This window comes from Vanellus vanellus (genome assembly GCF_965231255.1).
Source record: "Vanellus vanellus genome assembly, chromosome: Z".
Lineage (NCBI taxonomy): Eukaryota > Metazoa > Chordata > Aves > Charadriiformes > Charadriidae > Vanellus > Vanellus vanellus.
Genome location: NC_138908.1, coordinates 7,799,319 through 7,823,101, shown reverse-complemented (window position 1 = coordinate 7,823,101; position 23,783 = coordinate 7,799,319). Strand labels below are relative to the sequence as shown.

General features: G+C 39.4%; 1 protein-coding gene across 2 annotated transcripts in view; it reads right to left on the bottom strand.

The window, feature by feature from the left end:
* The window catches only part of SSBP2 (single stranded DNA binding protein 2), a gene marked incomplete at its 5' end in the record, with an annotated part of 180,432 nt that overhangs the window by 106,829 nt on the left and 49,820 nt on the right, over nt 1-23,783 (bottom strand). For both annotated transcript variants that reach the window (XM_082497818.1, XM_082497819.1), the window contains one exon: nt 22,540-22,624. In XM_082497818.1, the coding sequence (XP_082353944.1) occupies nt 22,540-22,624 (85 nt within the window). The remainder of the gene's footprint in view (nt 1-22,539; nt 22,625-23,783) is intronic.

Here is a 23,783-nt window from a genome sequence, read left to right as displayed (position 1 = left end):
CTCCATTTTGAGACATACAGATTGTAACGCCTGCATTCATCAGATATATTTACGTACATCTGTTTATACATCTTGCAAATCTAATTCGAATTTCACTGTAGTGCAATGCAGCAGTCAATGCTATCTTTACTGGGAGAAAAAAAAAAGAAAAACAAAACAAAAGGTTCTCTAGAGCAGTCTCCAAAAATTACTTTTTCAATAATCACCTTGAAAATTCAAGTTTGGGTGCAGCAATTCTGATTTTTTTTTTGGAGAAGACTACACAATACAGTAACTCATGATGTGGAAAAGATTATCTTAGATCTTCATCAATTGTTCTGGGAGGCTAAACTGCAGTCTTTTCTGAAGCCTCCCAATCCTCAAACAATCTTGCAGCAGATTCTCCAAATCCCCACTATAGTGGTATTAATTTAGTAGACACGCAAATTAAACAAATCCTGACAACTTAGGTCATTATTTATTCCCTAATCCTCCTGAAATTCCCAAGAATTTTGGCATACTACAGGAAATCAGATTTTGCTGGAAAGTAATTGATTTAAATTTTTTTACATATTAGATTTCATGTTAGGAGCACTGTTTCAAGACTATGTACATATACAGTACAATTTAATAAGCAAAAGGGGGGTTTATAATAAACAGTAGACAAAAGCTTTCTTCCAGAACTCAGTACAAAAGTAACGCAGCATCTAACTACTCGACACAATTATTTTACTTTGCATCTAAAAAAAAAAAAATACTGTAAAGACACAGCAGGTGCTAATTGCATATCTTCAGAAATAAAAGGGGGGGGGAAACACTGGAAGAACTCAAATACAGAAAAAAAAGTCAACTACTTTAAGCAGCAGATACAACTCTGTGCATATAATGGTGAATTGATTAATTTTAGGGTTGCCGTTTAATTAAAAAGCTACCAAGGAGTGCACAGAAGAAAACAAGCTATGAGAATATGGTTGTACTAAATCTATACTTAACACAGGAACGAGAAGAAACACATTTTCCACAGTTTAATGCTGGATATGGGGCCCATTTCTAAATTTCTTCTATTCCATAACAAAGGTTTAACTTTGGTATCTGCTGCCATACAAACACCCCTCAACAATACTAAGCTGCAAACTGCTGAGCAACCAGAACAAGGAATATTGACTGTTTAGCTCCCAAAAGAGTACATTTAGAAACCAAGTAACTGGAAACGAGACTTGGGCCAATTCTACGGTTCATCAAACATATGCAACAATATGTTGATTCTAGTGCAGTTACAGGCAATGAATCTGAATGCCTGTCAGGTCAGGATTAAAAATTAAAGTAGAGGTCTCGGTGTGTCAGGAATCGACAGTGTTTTCTGAAAGTCAGTAATGCTAGCAGGAGTTTGGAGGGAAGGCATGACGCACCATGAGGCTTCTTGTGAAGCAATATGCAGGGCTGCATCTTTGCCTATAGCATTTGTGAACCAAAAGGGAATGTTCCAATTAAAAAAAAAGAATTTAAAAAGCAAAATCACTTGGGGGATTGGGGGGGGGGGGGGATTACCAGAACAATGGTGACAGTGGGTTGAGAAAAGGAGGAGGAGAAGAGACTAGTAAGAAAAATTTGCATATTTTGTCAAGGCTGATAGCCAGTTTTGAAACAGACATTTGAGTATGCTTGATAGAGCAATAATTCAGTCTTTTTTTTTTTACCAGAGTGTGGTGGGTTGACCCTGGCTGAACGCCAGGTGCCCACCAAAGCTGCTCTATCCCCCTCCTCAGCTGGCTGGGGAGAGAAAATATAATAAAAGGCTCGTGGGTCAAGATAAGGACAGGGAGATCACTCGCCCACTACTGTCATGGTCAAAACAGCCTCAACTTGGGGAAATTAATTTAATTTATAACCAATCAAATCAGAGTGGGATAACAACAAATAAAACCAAATCTTACAACACCTTCCCTCCACTCCTCCCTTCTTCCCGGGCTCAACTTCACTCCCCATCTCTCTCCCCTCTCCCCCTGAAGTGGGGTTGTGGTCAGTTCATCACATCTCATCTCTGCCGCTCCTTCCTCCTCACACTTGTCCCCTGCTTCCACAGGAGACAGTCCTTTATGAACTTCTCCAGTATGGGTCCTTCCCACGGGCTGCAGTTCTCCAGGAACTGCTCCAGCGTGGGTCCCCCACAGGGTCACAAGTCCTGACAGCAAACCTGCTCCAGTGTGGGCTCCGCTCTCTACAGGGCCACAGGTCCTGCCAGGAACCTGCTCCAGCATGGGCTCTCCATGGGGTCACAGCCTCCTTTGGGCATTCCCCTGCTCCAGCATGAGGTCCTCCACAGGCTCAGGTGGACACCTGCTCCACTATGGATGTCCACGGGCTGCAGGGGGACAGCCTGTCTCACCATGGTCTTCACCAGGGGCTGCAGGGGAATCTCTGCTCTGATGCCTGGAGCACCTCCTCCCCTCCTTCTTCACTGACCTTGGTGGCTGCAGAGCAGCTCCTCTCACATATTCTCACTCTTCTCTACCAGCTGCTGTTCCCAGCAGGTTTCTTCCCCCTTCTTAATCGTGTTATCCCAGAAGTGCTACCACCATCGCTGATGGGCTCAGCCTTGGCCAGTGGTGGGTCCATCTTGGAGCCAGCTGCTATCAGCTCCATCGGACACGGGAGAAGCCACCCCTGTAGCCACCCACTAATGAAACCTTGCCACACAAACCCAAAACACATTTTATTCAATATACTAAATATTTGTACAGAAAGTGAAAATATAACTTTAAAAACAGAATCAGCAAGCTCCAGGGGCTTATTCTGTTGTGCACAGACCCGAGCATGGGTTCAATTTGAGTGATGTCAGTTGTGCCGGCAAGCTGGTATCATCTGGCTGATACTAGACAGATTATGAAAAAAATGGTTACGTCACTCAACAGTATGATGAGACATCTGTCTGCACACAGCAAAGCTGACATAAAAGTATTATCCCGCTTATCTTAAGATAGTTTCAGAGAACTCAAGACTAAGATCTCAAACAAAGGCAAATAAAAGCAGAGAGGTAACACTCCTAAATATGCAAGAAAAACACAGGCAAAAGAAGAATCTGTGCCTCAGCTTATTTATTACGTACACACACAAAGAAGAGTGCTCAGAGTTATCACCTTGTCTGTGTATTACAAAGCATTACTTAAAATGTCTTTTTCACGGACCTGTAGAGGAAATCATTATGTTTCAGTACTTCACTAGAATCGGCGAGTGGGGCCAGGGGGGAACCAAAAGCAACTCATATAAGGTGTGCGAGTTAGTTAAATCAGAACCACCAGCTTAATTCTTGAGCTTTACCAAACATTCTTCTTGCATAAACACTAACATTAGTGGTTTTCACAGTAACATTAATACTAAGCAAAGTGTAATTTTGTTTTAGTCATCACTTTCTACTTATTTTTAAAACATCTAACATATGAAAGGAAAAATGTTGGGGGTTTTGTGATTATGGAGCCTTCTTTTGTGTTCCTCCACTATACATCTGAAAGAACATTTCAGTGAAAATGAATCTTTTAAAGTAAAACAGACCTGAAGCAGGGCTGCTAAAGTCTGGAACTACTTGTGTACCAACACACATGAAAATTTTTGCTCAGTGCATTGCTCTTCCCAACGCTTTCTAATATGCAAATGTGTTTGCATGCTTACATTTATGTAATTTATCATATAATTATTTTTTTCCCTAAGTGATACAATGAAAAGCTAAACCAAGCTAAGGTTAGTAGTTAGTGGAAAACTGTGCCAATGGACTGACATTTCCAAATGATAGATGCTCTTTCTCCACAAATACAGAGATCCGAAGTTGACAGATCTGAGGTTACTGGAAATGGTGTATTTTATAAGCCTAAAGGTGAGAGTTAATTTCTACCACCTCTTGCTGCTTGATCCATGAACGAACACAAAAAATGATAGCTCTAAAGGCAGGTATTTGATTTCCCAAAAATCAGCAAGATGTCAACGTGACAGCAGTTGTCACGGGCAAACTAGGAACTACATGGGGCTGCAGCACACAGGTCCAGCAGCTGAAGAATATGCCCATCTGGGAGGAGTTCAGGGGTTAAATAACTGGACCATGCGCTCAGTAATTCATAGAAAGAAAGTAAAGGTTAGATAATGAAACACCTTCAGGTCTACACTAATAGGTAACAATCGAAGAAGTAATTTTGTTTAAGAAATGTCTAAATGGTAAATTGCAGGAGTTTTCTGCTTGAGCTTTTTTATCTGAGTGATCTCAGCAGCATTTTAAAAAGTAGAAAGAGATAAAGAGAAAGGGATAGAAATGCAGAAAGAGATAATGAGAGAAAACTGATCCATGATAAATAATGACAATTTCCCCTCCACCCGCCCCCCCCACCCCAGCTCCTCCTCGTGTTCTGCGTCTGCTCCCCCTCATGTCAAATTGGTGAACTCCCTCACTAGCGATGCTCCAGAGGGCTCCACGCTGGCTCCTCATGAGATCCTCAGGTCCTTTGGAGCACGGAGCTGGTCTACGTGAGCCAACCCTGCACGCACGCTTGGAGTAAAGTCAGTGAGATTCTGGCAAAGTTGCTCTAAAATAGTGTAAACACACTGAAGACTTAAAAATCAGAACATCAAGTTTAGACACTCAACAATTATGTTACTGCATTTTATTCTGGCAATTTGTGCAATACCAATTAACTAGCATGGAAATGCCTTTTTACAGGGCAGCCAAATGTTTTCTAGAGTTTGTGAGCCACGGGGCTCTCAGAAGCATTATATTCAAACCTTCCTTTTCTTTCATATTAAGGAGCACTTTCAAAAGCAAGAAGCATGAAAATATCAGATAAACTTATGGGGAAAATTTGAGGAGGCTTTAGGATACACCTGCTGTGACAATAAAACATCTTTTAAGAAACTCTGGTATTTTTTCTTCTCTAGAAATAAATACATTTGGCAGATCTTCAAGTCAATCACCTTCATTTACTACCAGTTGGTGACTTGAATACAAGACGAACCACAAATGGCACTTTTAAAACAGTGCCCTGTGAATATTTTTTCTTTGTACCTCTTCACCCCACTTTAATGACCAGTTCTATTAATTTTACAAAGATACCAAGTATTGCAGTACAACTTCAAACCATATGTAAAGTGTCTTTTGAACAGCACCAGTACAGGTTTGCTAAGCCTTTCTATCTTCCATGGAAGCCACATTTTAGGAAACAACTCCCAACAGTATTTTGTCTCGAGGCACCTGAATTTCTGCTGAAGACAAGCAGAGGAATCACGTCACCATCAGGTCCTCAAAAAACTAAGCAGACAATAAAATCAGGATTAGAAATCTGAGAATGAAATAAAGAGAAACTCAAAGATGCAAGAAATGTGGCACAGGAGAACCAGAGATATGCTCTCATAGCAGACCTATGCGGTGTGAGCATGGGAACACTTGAAGAAGAAAACTAGCTCTACCTTAGGAAGAGAGCATATCTTCTGGATGGGTGGAGAAATCCCACGGAAGGCAAAGCATCCTCCACACCTCGAAAGCTCCAGTAGGGAAGATACTGAGCCAGGAACGTGCAAGCTGATTATTTTTATTAGATTTTCCTGGGCAAGCCAAACGAGTTTGTGTTCCAGAACCTACACAGAGCCCAAACAGCAAGCACCCACCTCTGAAGAGACAAACCATAAACCAGAAAAAAGCTGTGCTTCCAACAGTGAAAATACAGATTTTTAGCATAAGAGCAAAAGGCACCCTGACTATAAGACCTGACATCTGTGAAAGCATTGACAGCCACAGGTAACAATCTTTCGGCCAAGGGAAGAGTTTGAGCTCATCCAAAATGAAAGTTTAAGGAGGGACAGATTCAGTTGTAGGAAATAAAATGAGCACCCAGACTGGAGAACTGTACCACGGCTGTGCAACTGCATGTGTTTTAAAATGTTCAACTAAGATGTGTTATCCACAACACAAAAACGGATGCATTTTAGCTTTGCAGCTTCAATAGCTCCATGGTTTGCTTAGTCAGCAAAAACATAAGACAGAAATTACTATTAAAAAAGCAATTTTCACTGACAGAATTCTTCTTCCAGGAGAAGATGTAATATACACGTTTAGCTGATGGTAGTGTGCAATTGCTTACAACGCACGCAGAAAAAAATAATTCAGTTTCTGCTATTATCAAGGCAGTATCTCAACAACTGCAACATTTGCCAGGCCTCATTTAATAAAGTTGGAACTCATTTTCTGACACGGTTCCTAGTCACTAATAAATAGGAAATCCAGTATGCAAATGTTTTACGATCTGTTTCTTGAAATGTTTTCCTTGATCTCAACCTGAAATTCTGAAAGCTGTGAATAATCTAAAAAGAGAAGAGCACATGTATTTGAAGTACTATGTTTTACTATAACTTTTTTAAAACAGGAAGTTCCTGACAGAACCAGGGTATACCACATCTTTTAAACGACATGTTTATGGTGTCCTCTTGGTTAATCCAGTATTACCCCTGTATCAAAAAAATGCCTATTTGTTAAGAACAAAGATATTGCTAAAGATGCACGTATCAACTGAGCTATAGCCTGAAACAATAAACCTCAAGATTTACAAGGATAAGTATCCTAATGCCTATACATGCGCTCAGCCTCTTAAATAGGCAGCCTGATTTATGACAGCCAGAGCATCTCTGGAGTTCACCTCACTTCAATACAAGCTGCTGCAATATTCTGGAGATTTTGAAGGAAAAAAAGAAAAAAAAATGAAAAAAATCCACACACCCCCCAAAAAAACCAACCCACCGAACAAAACCCAGACTACGTTCAAGAGCAAGAACTTGTAGCCAATCTTTAGGCACACGTAACTGAGACTTAATTCATAGTGTCAAAATGATCAGAGCCCAAATTATTAGCTCTTTCAGCTCCTGCTCTCTTTACACTTATTTTTAAGGCACATAAAAACAGAGGTTTTTCAAACCTAGGCTCAATGGTAATAATGTTAATAATGTTAACTGGGCCATTTCCAGTTAATGCTATTAACAAATCTTCTTCTGCTCTTTCTGCCAGCGCTGTTTTTGAACCAGCGGGGGCTTGAGTTACACAACACCTCACTCCTCAACAGGAGACGGGAGCCTCGTTAACATCAATCCCCTGCAGCTCACAAGAACGGAATAGCTGGGGTAGCTGAAGTGCATTGCAATGCACATACTGTCATTCAACTACCTGTTTATTTTTTAAGTTAGATTTATTTTGAATTTTGGGCAGCTGACAAGAAGACAGTGCAAAATAAACATATCAAGGTGATAATCTTTTCTCTTTCGTTTATTTTGAAGTTTCTAAGTCACAGGCTGCTCAACAGTAAACGCACTGTTTGTTAGGGCTGTCTAATCCAAAGAAATGTGAACTAACCCAAATTGTCATTGACAAACACTCTAAAGACTGCGGTAGAGTCAAAGAGCATCTTCTTGAAGGACATGAAGGTTCCAGCCAAAACAATTTGTGTGCCTACTGTGGTATTCAAATACAACATAGCTAAACATAGCTATATATTAAAAAAAAAAAATTAAAAAAATCTCTGCTCTGCTACCATGTAGCTTTAGAGATGTCTAACTTATCACTGCATCTTTTCTTAAAAGCAAGCTTGTAGTTGTCTAACTTTCCTTTTTCTTCCCAAATGTGCCAGTTTTTCATGGCTCTGCAGTTCAGTGCTCGGGCTGCAGTTTCTCTCGGTGAAGCTCCAGAAACCAGACATTCCTAGAAGAACTCCACTAGACAACACTTGTACTCAGGATTGAGCTTTCTGGGAAGGGTAGCGGTGACCACCATTTTCCTCAAACAACTGCTGGGGACATCAAATCCCCACTCTTCCCTTTAAAAATTGCCTGTACACATGGTGAATGACCAGGTAAATACATGATCAAGCACAGGGTTTTCTTCTGTGAGACTCTTGCTCCACAGACGGACTGGGCTGCACAACCCTCCAAATTTATATTGTAGCACAAGAGGGTGGTAAGGGAGAAGCATACTTCAAGCAAGGACGACGTTTACACATACAGTATTTAGGTCATTTACAAAACAGTGACGCCAGCCTCTAAGAACACTTCCAGTATACCGAAGCATCATATCATCAAAAATTACTTTGGCCATGGTGAGTGAGCTACCTCATTCCTTCCTTTTTCCCCCCAACAAAATCCAATGGTTCCACCAAAAGGAACAGTGGTGTTGAACCATTTGTTCTTTTGTTCCATCCCTCCATCCTTCAGAGAGCCGTTTCTGCTGAGAAGTACTGGGAAAAAAGAATTCAGCCTATAGCAGACACCTTGGACAAGCAATTCAGCTGGAACTCCTGACCAGCTGAAGTTTAAGAAAATTTTAAGTAACTAAAAATACACTTTTAAAAATAATCTTAAACTACAGATTCCACTTTGTAAAATTATTACACGTATCGTAAGAAAACTCAAAGTTACATTTCTTTGTGTGTTTTAGCAGTAAAAAAAAATGTACATTTATTAATTATAAAGGTTCTAGAATTACCACTATTAAAGCCCTCTTTTGAAATCATCCTCTTGGATACTGCTTCAATACCATTTTCTTCGGCTAATTTGTATTTCAGGAAACTGAATATAAGCTATGTCAACTTTACCGGGGAAATTTCTTTTTTTGGTACTTAATCGTTTTCCATCATTCATTCAGGTCATGTTTTCTAAGCAATCAAGCAGGCTAAGAAAGATATTTTTAAAAAATAATGAAAGCTTAGTTCCTCGTACAATTTAAGAAACATGATTTAAGGAACAGAAGCTTCAACAAAACCCTCCACATACCGTAGTGTTGCAAAAAGAATTAACAAAACCAATTTTCTTCCAGGAAGATCCTGCAAATTATCAGGAAAGACAGCAGGGATGTAAATGAGCTCTCATTTTTTCCTATTAAGAGGAAAAGGAAATAGCAATTTTCCCTATGTTTCTCACTGTTGAAAAGGCATAGGATCAAGCCTCAAACTTGAGAGAGCAGGGAGCAGCTTTGTATGAAAGCCCGGGCTGAAAATTCATAGGAATACAGAGAATGCACCATATTAACTATACAAGACGTAACAGTATTCAGCTAGCTACTGGAAGTAGCCAAGCTCCAAAAGACCACCACAGCCAAGCATCAAGAAGGGCCACCAACAAAGTGAATACAGAAACCCAGGATGCTGACAGATCCATAACTTCCTTCTTAATGTTAGAGGAAAAGGTTTCTCTGAAGACCGTGAGAGCAAGCCTTCTTTCTCTCCAGCATCAAGGAGGACAGAAGATCCCACCAACACTCAAGGGGTGGCCATCACACAGTGTGAGAAAGAACAGCTGACAGGAGGCTGCTTATTTTTAATTTTGTTTATCTTTCAAGGGAGGAGGGCAGTTACTGGAAATGTTAAATTAAGCTACCCAACTAGCAGAAAGTAAACTATTCTAAATGAGTGAAAGCCAAGACAGCAGGTGGATCTGACAGTTCTGTCCTTATAAACAGAAATCCAGAGCTTTTCTTCACAACAGAGGGCATCAGAAGAGGGTGTCTGTGCATGACTATTCGGGGGGGGGGGGGGGATGAACCGAGAAAGAGCCACCGTCTTCTATGATCCTGATACTGCAAACACATATGTGAGTTTAATGAGAGTATTCACACATACAATGCTACTCGACCATGAAATTGTTTGCCAGATTAGGGCCAAAGTCCATGATCCTGCCATCAGATCTGTACAGGCAGATCACAACATCTGTGTAGATCTAAGATAAAGTCAATGAGGTCATGCTCCACAGGGATTCAAGTGTCTGCCTTTACAAATCTCATGGCAAATCTTACTCATGTAAAATTGATTTATGAAGTGCAACATCATACTCCACTATACGCACATATGCTATCTGTATTTTATTATCTGTACTTTTCTCCCTCTCTCTCAAAACTCTAAAGATATTAAAACTTAACTGATGGATTATATTCCCTTAACTATTTTACAGTTAAGAACTTTGTACATTTCACAGGCTAAAATTCCAGTTTTGCAATAAATTTATGAAAACTGGACCTGAAAGCAGAACTGGAAAATGTCTTCCAGATTCTCTATGGCTCAGAACATAATATTTATCATATACTTTATAATAAGCTTTGTCTTCCTCTCCCTATGCCAGAGTAAACTAGACAGGTTGTGCACCTCTTCTGGTGTGAATTATGCAGAATACTACTTTCTTGGCAGGGCAAATAAGCCTCTGATGGGTTACAGACTGCTGCATTTGAGTTTTGTTACAGAAATTCTCCCTAACTGGCATAAATCTAGTTTGTGGATGTTACTGTGACAGGACTATGGAGATGTCCGCTTAAGTTAAGGAGACGTCACAATGAACAGCCTACAATGACAAAGCGCAAAGCAGATTTTCACATTAAGACAAGCTTAATTTTGATTCTCCTTGATTATGCCACAACCTCCATTTTTCTCTAGGTACGCATGTATGGGGTTTTTTTCTGCACTACTATACACGGGAATGAAATGCTTTATTTGTATACATTCAAGGTTTACATATTTTTCAGTGGCTAAGTTAATATGTTTAGAATGCAAAGATTTCACACCAAGAATCAAGATTTCAAAACCTCATTTTCAAAACAGATATTCTGTAATACGGAGATCTGCGCAAGATTTCTGCTCAAGTGAAACACTCTGTGCAAGCTCAAGAATCCACGTTAGCAAAATTGCTTGTCATATTAATGTATTAATTCTGTAGAAAATTCAAAAAAGACTATTATCTGTTCCCTGTGATTCGTGTTATATAATGTGCATTTCATATTTAGTGTAATGTTTGGATGTGACAGTTCTAGTCAGCCATGGATATCCATGTTCCCTCAAGAGGCTTGCCTGCCTTTCCTCCTCATTACTTCATTTTTCACCACCTCTCATAAGGCATTTGTTGCTCAGCTGTTCTTATTAAGAGCTGCATGTCTGCCGCAATTTGTGATCTCCAGGATTCATCTTTCATCATATTAGAGAGCAGATGGAAGTTATAAGTCTTTGGTTTTTCCAGGCATGTGTTAAGCAAGTCTGAAATGAGTCACTTAGACATATTAACAGAGCAGTCGAGCTTATTACAAAATCAGTGTTTGGCATATTGCGCAGAAATAAGACTCTCACTTTCACTTTTACTTTTTATGAGGCTAAAGAAGAATACATTCAGGCAAAGTGCCTCAAATCTAGCCAAATACCAGAATCACGAAAAGAAAAGTGATTACATCAATGCTGTACTGGCTTGCATTGTATGCATCTGGCGGAGACAACCGTGTCGCTACACACAGATGCACACATGGAGCCACACACCTTTGCAGAGTTCTCAAAATACCCTCCTGTAATTAGCTCAGAGGGAAACCTCACTAGCTAAACTGGAACTGCGAAATGCAAAATAGAAGGCTACCTAAATCACTTAGCATTATGAAAACACTGGATGAAATCCTGGCATGGAAAATAACGCATCAGAAGAAAGAATACCGAGGGGGAGGAAGAGTGTGCAGAGGAAGTGGGTTGTTGCAAGGCTTTAATCCAACATTTGCTCTCTATTGATGAAATGTTTGGTCAACACTTTATTGATGTAAAGCATTATGCGCGATCAGTGTTAAATATTAATGTCAGAAGATCTTTAACTATAAATTCAAAGCATCTGTTAGTCAATGTAATATTCCTGATGTTACTAAGCTACAACTTAACCTCCCTTAATAACTTTCTGGAGCACTGTAAAAACACACTGTGTACACTATGCAACGAACAAGAATGGGCAACTAAGATGATTAAGGGCTTGGAGCATCTGCCTTATGAGGAAAGGCTGAGAGAGCTGGGACTCTTTAGCCTGGAGAAGAGAAGGCTGAGGGGAGACCTTATTAATGCTTACAAGTATCTAAAGGGTGGGTTGAAGGAGGATGGAGCCAGGCTCTTTTCAATGGTTCCAAGTAACAGGACGAGGGGTAATGGGCACAAGTTAGAACACAGGAAGTTCCGTTCAAATACACGGAAACACTTCTTTACAGTTCAGGTGACAGAGCACTGGCACAGGCTGCCCAGGGAGGTTGTGGAGTCCCCTTCCCTGGAGATTTTCAAGACCCGCCTGGATGCAGTCCTGAGTGATGTGCTCTGGGCAATCCTGCTTTGGCAGGGGAGTTGGACTAGATGATGTCTAGAGGTCCCTTCCAACTCTGAAAATTCCGTGATTCTGTGACATGTCAACAGTGGTAAATATAATGTTTTTAAATACAACTATTACAACAGAAGTTTAGAAACAGGACACTTCTCAATGCGTGCTCCTTAAACTCACGGTAGGACGTATCTTCTCATTCTTAAAAGCAAATTAAATCAAAAGAAGCAAAGTTTCTACAAGTTTTGAGGGAATATCTAACAACCACAAGGTTTACACTTTTATGTATTAAATTACTGAAACGCACTTCATGAAATGTGTACATGCATAAGAAGAGCTTCCATTTGTAAAATAAAAAATATCCTCTCCCCATTGAAACCTTGATTTTGAGTTCATTCCAAATTATAAAGTTTGAAACTTAAACTGTAATACAGCTTTTGTTGTGGTAGTCCAAATAATTCATTAAAACAAACAAACAAACAAACAATTTAAATTTAAATCAGCAGAGTTCTATTCCAAATACATCAGGAGTATTGTATGAAATTTTACACTAAGATACATTTAACAACATCACTCTGAGAAATAGCTGAAGTTAACAATTGTTCATCAGGAAAACCAAGCAGGAAAAAAACCTGCAATATCCTGGGATTTCCATTGAACTGGTCAAAAATTTTCAATGGAGCCTTCTTCCAGGCAATAATATATGTCAAAACTTTAGAGCAGAAGTGCCTTGGTTTTATTTTAAAGAAAGCCCTAGACTTCAGAACCCAGAGAAGTGAACCCATGCAGACACCTATTAGGGATTAAAGCATCTAGTAATTTAACAATGCATCAACCAACATTAAAAAAAAATAATCTTGCAACCAGATTTTATCTGTATATTGTAAAAACTAAACTACTCTGGAAGGCTGCAAAGCAACCTAAACATTCCAGCCACTTCCCTTTGTCTTTTGACCTCTGCCTCATCCTATGCCCTCCACATTATCTCTTAAACCGCTGACTTTGCTCTGAACTTGTTGAATCTTCACATACTCCCCCTTTCCTCCAAGCAAAGAAAACAAAGTTTTGTCCTATTTCATAAATTTGGCATGGTTTTACATATAGTGTATATAAATCTTTTTGGTGCTCTTAACTGAATAAATACTACTTTTTGCTTTTCCCCGGAAAGCCTCCCCTCATTAGAAAGGCTGTTATCTCCTATTGTTTTCAATGAAAATGAAGCATAAAATGGTTCTTAGGAAAGAGGCACTCTTTCAACATGTCCACTGCCTCCCTCTGGGAACCATGAAAGAGGAGCTAAACTGCCTTCAGGGGAGATGGTGGTTCCTTACACTGTCAGAGGCTTACGCTTAACTCAAACTAATTAACCATTTTACTTCTAAATTCTCAGAAAATTAAATCTCCACTCGAAGGAAAAGTGTTGAAATTCTGGGGAGGAAACATTGCTTTTTCTCGCTGAAACAAATGGCTTAGTTCCCATTTTAAAAGCGAAGTACAGCACAAATTTACCTGTGAAATTACCTCTACAAAGAGAAAAAATTATGTGGACTGTAAGAAATAACACATTTCTGTATCAGAGCTTACAATTAACATTTGTGACACAGAGTAGTTAAAATCTGATTGTTTTATTATCCAACAATTTATGGTAAGGAATGATGAAGGAGGATGGCAGGTGAAGAATGAGCACATCTTCCTTTCCTTCTTCACTGAAATGTGAGAATGAGAATTCTATTGGGGGTGTTATTAATAGGAAACAAAAAGAAAATAAATCCTTATTTTCCTGCAAAAGGGGACTCCTCAATCCAAGCAAAGTACCAATTTCTAAACTTTGACAATTTCTGAAGAGCAAACAGAAACACTTTCATAGTCTTGGAGATAACAGTGCAACATTTTGAGATACACCTATAAATATGTGGACCAAATCCTGACACAAGTCACTGCTGTTTTGCAGAAAGTAATGCCTAGTTTGACTGGGGGCTGGAGCTTTCTTTTAATTAAACCTTTCCACACAATTGCATTAAAGAACATTTACTAATCAATAAAATTAAGGAGCTGAAGAGACTGGAAAAGTTAAGCTTGCCCAATTCTACCAGTACCACCATACAAGTCTCTTGTCTTTGTGAGCCACACTGTCCTCTCCAAACCTTTCAGGAAGTACTGTCCTCCCATGAAGACATTCACCTCATTTGATACTAGTGTTCCTATGCAACTGACAACTGAAGGAGATAAGAATTTTAAACATTTATCACATTTCTCAGTTTACAGCTTTTTGGTTGCAAATATGAGAAAGCCAAGGACTTATCACCTTGGGAGACACATTAACAGAGTATTCTGTACAAAATAAGATTTACTAAGTGTTCATTTTATTTTTCTAATAGACCAGTGCAATCTTTAACCATATGGATTTGTTTAATGTGTTCAGATACGGAATTTGAAAGCAAATGCCAGACTTCCTTAGCCTCCTTCTAGCTTTCACATTTAAGAATACATTTTCCTATACATGTACCTGAACACTGGGAAGCGATACGTGATCTCTGCAGATTGAAAAGAGCAGTAAAGAAAGGCGTATCAGGCATACTTAAAAAGAAAAGCTATTTGCACAAAAAGCAAAAGATGTTGTTTTAACAATGACTGTATGGAAGGACAAGCTTTTCATTTCCATATTACTTATGAAAAGAATGCTATGGCCACTTAAAATAAGTTTTTTCTAGTTTTAGGAAATAACCTGTTCTTCAGGTGGACAGAGGTAATATCTACATAGTAGGATATGAAGAACATATTCTGAAGGTGAAATTACATACAGTGATGACCAGATACAGATACATGTAAATGACCTTCCACAAGTTTGCAGAACTCATGTAACGAATTAATAGGTAACTCAGCCCAGAAGCATTGCTTTTGGTACAACAGTCCATCATTACTGAGCAAAGCATGCCAAGCACTAACTATGCAGGGTACTGCACACACTCCTCAGCCAAAGGCAATCACACCTACCCACAGAACTGTGCCTGGGAACCTCTGCTTTTAACAACAGCCCATGTGACCATGGACAACCTCAAACAGAGAGAAGCAAGCAATGGAGAGTGGTTCTCCTGAGTTTGCAGGAAGGCTACCAGTTGCTCAGAGATCTGAAATTTGTTGATCTCATTCACAAACCCATACATTTCGTGATTCCACGGCAATAAAATTTGGCATTCATCCCATGAGTGACACTGAATTCAGCATTTTCTAGATTATCTCTGATTCCTGCCTCCCCACCCCCATCCAGTACTTATCTCTTGCTCTTCCACATTTGGGGATGATAGGGAAGCTCTTGTTTTGATTTTTGTTTTAAGCAGAAGGAGTTAACATGCATTCCCCATGGAAACAGGCAGCTGGAAAACAGATCTAAAATACGAGAAACCTGAGAGGACCTAGAAGCACAAGCTGCCCTAGCTAGGCTGCCTGCAGAAGAAGACAGTACCAAGAGCTAGGGAAGGCAAGAAAATCAAGAGCTAAAACAAGTTCTTCCATCCCTGATACACAAAAGGCAGAAGGAGGTCCCGTGATAGACTGCCTGGAAAAGATTGTGACTGCCGTTAAACACAAACTCAGACCACCTGGGGGATACAACAAGAAAATACATTTTCAAAAACTATCCTGAAACAGAATAAACTTCCATGTGTTTAGATTGACAAAAACTTGCACCTAAAAGACAGTTCTCTGTGGGTTTTAGAAGTAAAAAAAAGCTAGTTTGATGAAACTAGAGTAAAGCAGTCCTTGTTGTAGAATAGTTTCCCTGTGCTATGGGAACATAAGATTTGAGATTTATGGTCACTTCCAACAAACATTTAATGATGCCTTCAGAGAACATCTTCTCACAGGCCTTTCATGGTGATCTTCAGTCCAAAAAAGACTTTAAAATGTTCTTAACTCCTCAAATTCTGAGTACTGCTAATGATAAATTAGGGGGGTTGGGGCATTTAGGGCAGGCAAGTGCCTTAGTTTTGCTGAAAGAAGATGGCTCCAGAGAAAAGAGTCATATTTTCTTTTCCCCATAAAATACAGCAATAAATGCAGGGACCCAACTTGTTCTTATGAAAGACTCACAAAGAGATTGATCAGCCATCTCAAGTGTCCAAACACTATGTCCAATAACTTCTAGAAAAAATTGATTTATATCACTATGACGTTTAAAAGGAATAATCTGGACAGACCTGATTATAGCCTAGTCTTTAATATACCCTACAACCTTAATGTAAAGCTAAGCTCCCTGTCATGCAGCTCACTATTAAAAGGTGCTAACAAGTCAGGTGTAAATGTGATACCAGTTTATGAGACTACAATCTCTGGGGCAATGAATGTGTCTTTTTTCTTATCCTGTAAATTACCTGGCATTCTTTTGGGAGCCATAAAAACAAACAAGAGACTCTTACTCATACCAAAAGTGATCTTCTGAAGAGCTGTGGAGAAGACATTAATAAAACCTTACCTGGAAAAAATAATCAAGATTTTACTATAGCTGCTTGTGAGATTTAATAGATCACTCCTTGCACCAACACCACATGGAAGAACTTCCATTGTAAGGAGGGTAAGAGAGGCACAGGAGCTTCTGGACTGTAAAAAGATCTTAACTGTTATGTGCAGAAATTATCGTGTAAGAAAGAACTTTCCAGGTACCACCCCTCCAAACCCAGGGTCCAGAGATGTCAATGAATGGCCAGGCCTGAGGAAGAGGGGAATGGTCACTTGTGGCAGTCTGAAGTTCATTTGTAGGGGTGCTGCTAAAAATCCATTCTTCTCCAAGGAAATACAAGGTTTATGTTTTATTTCCGCCTTTGACCCAGTACATTTCAGCTTGCAAAGAAAGTGGAAAAAAGGCAGGAACAAGATACACGTTGGAACCTGCTTCTCTCAACAGAAGATCTCGGTTCAAACCCAGAGAAGTGAGATCTTAACTGGAGAGATTAAAAGATCTCCTTAGGACACTGTGAAGAAAGAAGAACCCATTCTACAGTGATGACTAAATTTTGTCTCAGAGCAGAAAAGTAACAGATACCTGCAAAAGAAACATGGGGGCTTTTCTGCTTCAGATAAGCTGCTTCCACCAAAATGCCTGCAATATTAACAGGCTAGGTGAGCAAGCACCAGTTTTCTTTCCTGAGTTACCTGAAACATAAACAATTTCTAATTTTAAATTATTTACATTAAAACTTCAAGGCCAGAACCTATCTCCCTGATCCAGCACACATACCTTCGTGACATGCATCTGTCTTTTGTCTAAAATACATTATATAAATGCACCTAATGAGTTCAGAACCTTGCTCACTCCGAAGAAAACATTTCCAATTGCAAATCTCAATAGAAAATAAAAATAGAATCCCTTTTAGATAATATAGAGGAGCTGCAAATACTTAACCTCAGGATGAGCATTGAAAATCTTCTTTTTAAAGCCAGAATAAGCCTTTGCTTTTCTATTTATTGGATTTTTAGTAATATGACCATTGTTAATACTGCAAGCTGTTACAGCCTCCACCTTGAGGGTCACTTCATGTTCCTGCTGTCAGACATGAAAGATCCTTCTCCTTTCACTAGCTCGATAAAAATCAGAAGCTGTATTAGTACAATCCAAACACAATGAAATAGTACTTCCAAACACTTTCTCTGCAGAATGGGGATGATACTATATAAAGAAACCCGTACACACATATATATCAGAAAATTTAACTAACAGTTACCTAAAAGAATTTGGGTTTGCTATTGTTTTACATGAATAGTCAAGAACAGGTTCAGTGGCACAGGCTGATAGGCACACACAGGTTAAGACTCAGTTTGCTTGATTAGTCAATTGGTATTAGAGGAAACTCCATGTGCCATCTTTTTCAGGACAGCACTATAGACAGAGCTGAAGAAGGATCTTGCTAGTCTTCTCATCCAAGTATATTGCAGATGTACAAAGTCCAGCTGCAGTTATTTAATTCTATTCAACAGCAAGCAAAGCACATGCTGAAATCTTATGGCCAAGTAAATAATGAAAGAAACCTCATCTCTCAAAAAAGCATTGTCTGAGAAGGGGTGGAGGAAGGGAAGGGGGAAGTCAAATGCCACCATTTTTACAACTGCAGTTAAGGTACTGTAGAACTTGAATTAAGCTTCAAATACCCAAATCTTTCTCCATCTATTCATTTTATGAGTCAACCTGTGTGTGTTCCAGACTGACTTGTAACTATGTTGACTGAGGCAGCAATATTTCACAAATCATTAAATCATCTGCAAGTGCTTTCTTCCTCCAAACATTCTTAAACCTTTCCCTCTTCACAAAAGCGAAGACAGACAAGATAGTTGTTCAGCTAATTCAGCCTACTTGGTGTTAAACGTGACTGTATGGTGTAACCAGATCACTGACAGCTTCAGCAAGAATGATTTTTCTTAGGTCAAGTAGAACACATACCTAATAAAAAATTCTGAATTAATAAACAAACCTTTGTGCTTTTTGTACTTGACAATTACAGTTTCCAGATATAACAGTACAGCTACAAATGCTCTATTACTTGACCTGCAATTTAACAGCAGAGTTTTGATTTACCAGACCCCTCAGCCTGATGGAGAAGCCAGAATCCAGCAACCAGCTCTCTGATGGTCTTCACTGACAAGGGAATTTTGACCCCTCTAGAGTCAATGGCAAAACACGACATGGGTCAGGATTTCACTTAATAAATGTTCATCTTCCTCTGCCCTGAAATATGCTTCACTGTATTTTATAACGATTTGTCATGTTCTTTAATAGAAGCATACAATACACTCATGAAATATTAAATACATGTAAGATTTAAAAAGTATGCACTTATGATACAGACTACCTTACTAAGCAAAAAGCACACAATGCTAAGGAACACCGTGAGTCTTGCTAGATGAGTTTATCTCAACTGTGACAAAAATAATGCGAAACCTAGATTTTCCTGTCACCTTAAAAGATTAACAGAGAATGGGTTTTAGAGATACCCAATGAATTAACTTCTAAAATAAATCAATTTATTTATAAAATAAACATGCATCCTGTCTTTACACAGATTGATGTGCATACCATGATTTTATTTCTCCACTGTGAAACACAACTTTACACAGTAATTTAAACACTCATACACAAAAATCGTATCACACACAGAACTCATTTTTCTACTTCACTCTTGTGCGACCCCACCTGCAGTACTGTGTCCAGCTCTGGGGGCCCCAAACATAAGAAGGACATGGACCCGCTGGAGGGAGTTCAGAGAAGGGCCACGAAGGTGATCCGAGGGCTGGAGCACCTCTCCTACAGAGACAGGCTGAGAGAGTTGGGGTGGTTCAGCCTGGAGAAGAGAAGGCTCCGGGGAGACTTTATTGCGGCCTTCCAGAACTCAAAGAGTATAGTGATAGGATAAGGGGTAGCAGTTTAAAACTGAAGAAGATAGATTTAGATCAGGTATTTGGAAGAAATTCTTTACTCTGAGGGTGGTGAGGCACTGGCCCAGGTTGCCCAGAGAAGTTGTGGGTGCCCCATCCCTGGAGGTGTTCAAGGCCAGGCTGGACGGGGCTTTAAGCAACCGGGTCTGATGGGAGGTGTCCCTGCCCAGGGCAGGGGAGTTGGAACAAGGTGATCTTTAAAGTTCCTTTCAGCCCAAACCTTTCTGTGATTCTATTTTCTCAGTTTTTTTGAATGATGACAATACCCATCATAATGCAACAGACCTGAGCAATAAGGCCATGTAATATTCCAAGAGCTGTAGAAGCTCAAAATGCCAGAAGGGTGATGCTAAGACAGTATTTTTTAACTTGACGTTATTTTGATTCACCTACTGAAATTCTTAGTACACATCAAAATTTAGATTCAATAGTGAAAGAACTGACCAGTTAAATACTCATCATGGGTTTGACGAATGACTCCTCTCCTTTTTACATTTCCAATTATTTTTTCATTGAAGCTTTCCTCTCAATGATAATTTTATTTCAAAATTATTTCACAACAACATTTACAGGTTTCAGGTTTTTTGGCTTTTGTTATACAAATTATATTTTAGGAGCACAATGTCCCCCCACTGAAGTCAACTGTCGCACTGTGGATGCTGATCTCCACAAATTTAATTCAGTAATGTCATTCCCTGCAGTCACGAACTATTCCTGTAAAATTATTTATCCTTCCATGGGGAATTAAACCCTGCTCTAGTAACAATGATTCAGAAATACATCGAAATATCGTATTTTTCCAACAATTGTATATTTAAAACAGAACAGGTAAAAAAGATTGCAGCAACTGTACCTGCAAGAGTTACTTCATTTTTAATTTGAGGAATATGCTTTACCAAGTTGGTTGACCTTAACATCTCTGTGGGTGGAAAACTTCCTTCTAACTTTGTTCTTCTCTCTGACACTTTTTTTTCATTAATTATGACTAGTGATCAATGTAGCCTGGACATGACTGTGCAAAATTGTCCAAGCTCTGTTACCAGTTAGCCTCATAATATAACCACCAAGAACAGGCTATTAAAGTGGCACTGGTCTGTAATTAAAATATGCTGAACAGTTCTAACTGTGTTGATGGCACATTTACAACCTAACTACAAGTTAACTACAAATAATGCAAGATCACCGTTAGCTCACATACTGTAGGACACCAAGCCATTATCAGATTATGACAACAGAAAATGGAAAATGGTCACTTAGCTGATAATTTCCATTTTCCAAATTTGTGTTTGTAAAACATTGGGCTATGGCAGTCTGTCCTAGTTTGAGGTAAAACAGAACCAATTTTGTTCAGTAACTTCGCTTCTTAGCTGGGCCTCTTTAACAACTGAAATTAACTGCATATTGTGCAGACAGTGTTCACTCTCTCAGAGTGATAAGACCAATTGTCTATAGCTGATGCCCAGGCATGGGATGCAGAGAGGCTCTGCTTATACTCATTGCTATAACCCCCAGGGCCAACCAACTTTGTTATTTGCCCCGTTGGAGGGTCGGAAGAGGAAAAGCATAGTGGGGTCCCACCTGCAGGGAGGAGCGGACAGGACAGGTGACCCAAACCTGACCAAAAGGGTATTCCATCCCATCTGCCTCATGCTCAGTAGAAAAGCTGAGGGATCAAAGGGTCAGCGCTTTCTCTTCCTTCAGTGGCCGATGTCTGAGGAGGACTCTGTTCGTCTACCTCTGATCCCGATTCTGAATCCAGATCCGGAATCCAGTTCCCATCCGTCACTGAGTCCAGCCTGGGACTGCCCCAGTGCCGGCTGGTGACATGATTGTCATCTCGGGAGCTTGATATGGTTTTGTATATATTTCATTATTTCTTTTTATTTTATTATTAATATTTCATTAAAGTAGTTTAGTTCCTTCTAAACTCATAAGTCTCTTTTTCCCTCCTCTGCCTCTGTCTTTGAAGAGGGGTAGAGGGGAGCATCTGTCGGTCCCATCTGGGGCCCCTCAGGTCCCCAGTAGTGGATTTGGCCTAAGCCACGACAGAGTCCAATTTTAATTTTATCTGTAGAAATATTTCTCTGCAGTAACTAGACAGTATTTCTAAGACAGACCTGGAAAACACTCAAGGAAAGGGCTTTCAGAGTTGTACCATAAGAGAGTTATACCCTCTCTTTAGACTACACCAATGGCCCAAAGGAACGATAAACTCAAAGTGGCCATCCTCCTAAGGATTTTGTCAGTAAAAATGAAATCACCAGATGGAGAGAAGCTCATATAGTAGAAGGAGCTCAAATTCCATCCTAAGTCTGGAATACAGTTCCACATTTCTGGAGAGTTCCATTTACATTATGAGAATGGAGAAAATGGAATTAAACTGTTGCAATGGTTTGGACCCTAATTTCTAGAGTTTAGTAGTAGTACTAGTAGAAGCAGTCCTTGCAGACAAAACACCGTCAGACTCCCTGCTGCGTTTTGCATTGTCTCAAAGGCATCAAAATAGGCATAATATTTTTGCCCTTTATTCTTCCCATTCTCTTCGACCAGATGATTGTGCATTTTACTTGTTCTATGATGCTGAAGTGTTTATTACACTAAAGCTGATGAAAACTACCTACTTCGGGATACAAAAATACCTGAAGAATTAACAATCACACTTTAAGTCAGTATGGTCCTAACAGACGGCAGGTGATCAATTCTATCTACTGAACAGCCTTTTCTTTAGCACCGACGGTGTATCTGTGCTCCCATTCGCCCTGCGCCTTTGTGACCAGCCTGATGTGTCCATAGCGGGGCGGACAGAAGGACATTCTTCATTCTGCATTAACACATGGGACAGCACTTTGAGATTTTCCATACAGTGCCAGGTAATCACAGAATTAGGAAGTCCTAATTCTAAGGCATCCCCAGAAAACTGGGGATTGTGATGGACATCTGCATTTCTGAGCCACTGCAACGTAGAAATACTTCTCTATCACTTTTACACATACAATTAATGAAATAACGGTAAAGACACACAAAACTTACATAGTCATGAAAGGCTTTTGCTTCACTTGAATGTTCACATGTTTCTCGTCTCTCTGGAGCTGCACAGTAGAGATCCCAAAATACGCTGCAAGTTAAGAAGTTACAGAGATAGTACGAAAATCATTGTAATACTTGTGTAGATTTTATAGTACACACACACCACAGATGCATGTTCATATACAGAAACAGACTTAACACTTCCTTGCCAAGGGATGAAAGCGCTTACCTCTATGAAAGAATTTAGCTTTGTAAAACATTTATGAAGAATCAAGTTATGCTATCCGATTCTCCAAGGCAAGCAGTGCTGTATTCCTTTAATACCACTATAGTACAGACCAAGTAGCTAGTCCAATATACAAGGTTTAAGGGTATAAAGCACATTACAGAAGCTCTGCATTTAACTTCATCCCTCTGGCAACTGCTGCAATTAACTTCCACAAAGCATGGGAAGGGACAGATTTGTAATAACATAAAAAGGAAAGAAACTGGAAAGAAAACTGGGAGTTCTTCCAATGTCCAATACTGTGTTTTAAACAAAAGTTGCCAGAGAAACAGGTGTGTGGACAAGAGTAGGAAATAGATGGGTATGTTCTTGCGTTATAAAGAGTAAGAGGAAATTATGGTACTCCCATCGGTCTTCCTCCCCAACCAACTTTAAAGAGAGTTACGCACAAATCAGTTTTGGCACAAAGTTTCTGGAATGAAATTATGTGTATGCTAGAACAATTAAAAGAATAAAATTTGTTAAAAATTTCATAGCATTTCTTTATTGTTTTAGACTTAATCCTCTGTAACTTAGTCCAGCACCATAATAACGAATTGTGGAAAATTTGAGCACTCTGCTACAGACAATCAAAATTAAGGATAATGCAGACATCAGACTCATAAGGAACACATTATCCTTGCCAGGCGTCCATCACATAGCTAAAAGCTAAGAAAGAAAGGTAAATGAAGAGCATGCCACCTTCCATCCAGCTGTACAAATCAGTCAGGTTTGAACGGGACCACTTTGAAACTTGTAAATTCTTGTACTCCTGACAGTTGGATGTATTCTCTGTATTTTGTATTCTTTTGAACTCAGGCACGTTGGATATATTCATACCATGTGACAACTAATAAATAGCATGGCTGAATAGCAGTGACTATGAGCACTCTTTTCTCTTTGGGAATTCCACACACACACGTGTGTCTGCACACCAGTATGCATCAACAAATGGTATCACGCATAAAAAATTCCAAGTCAA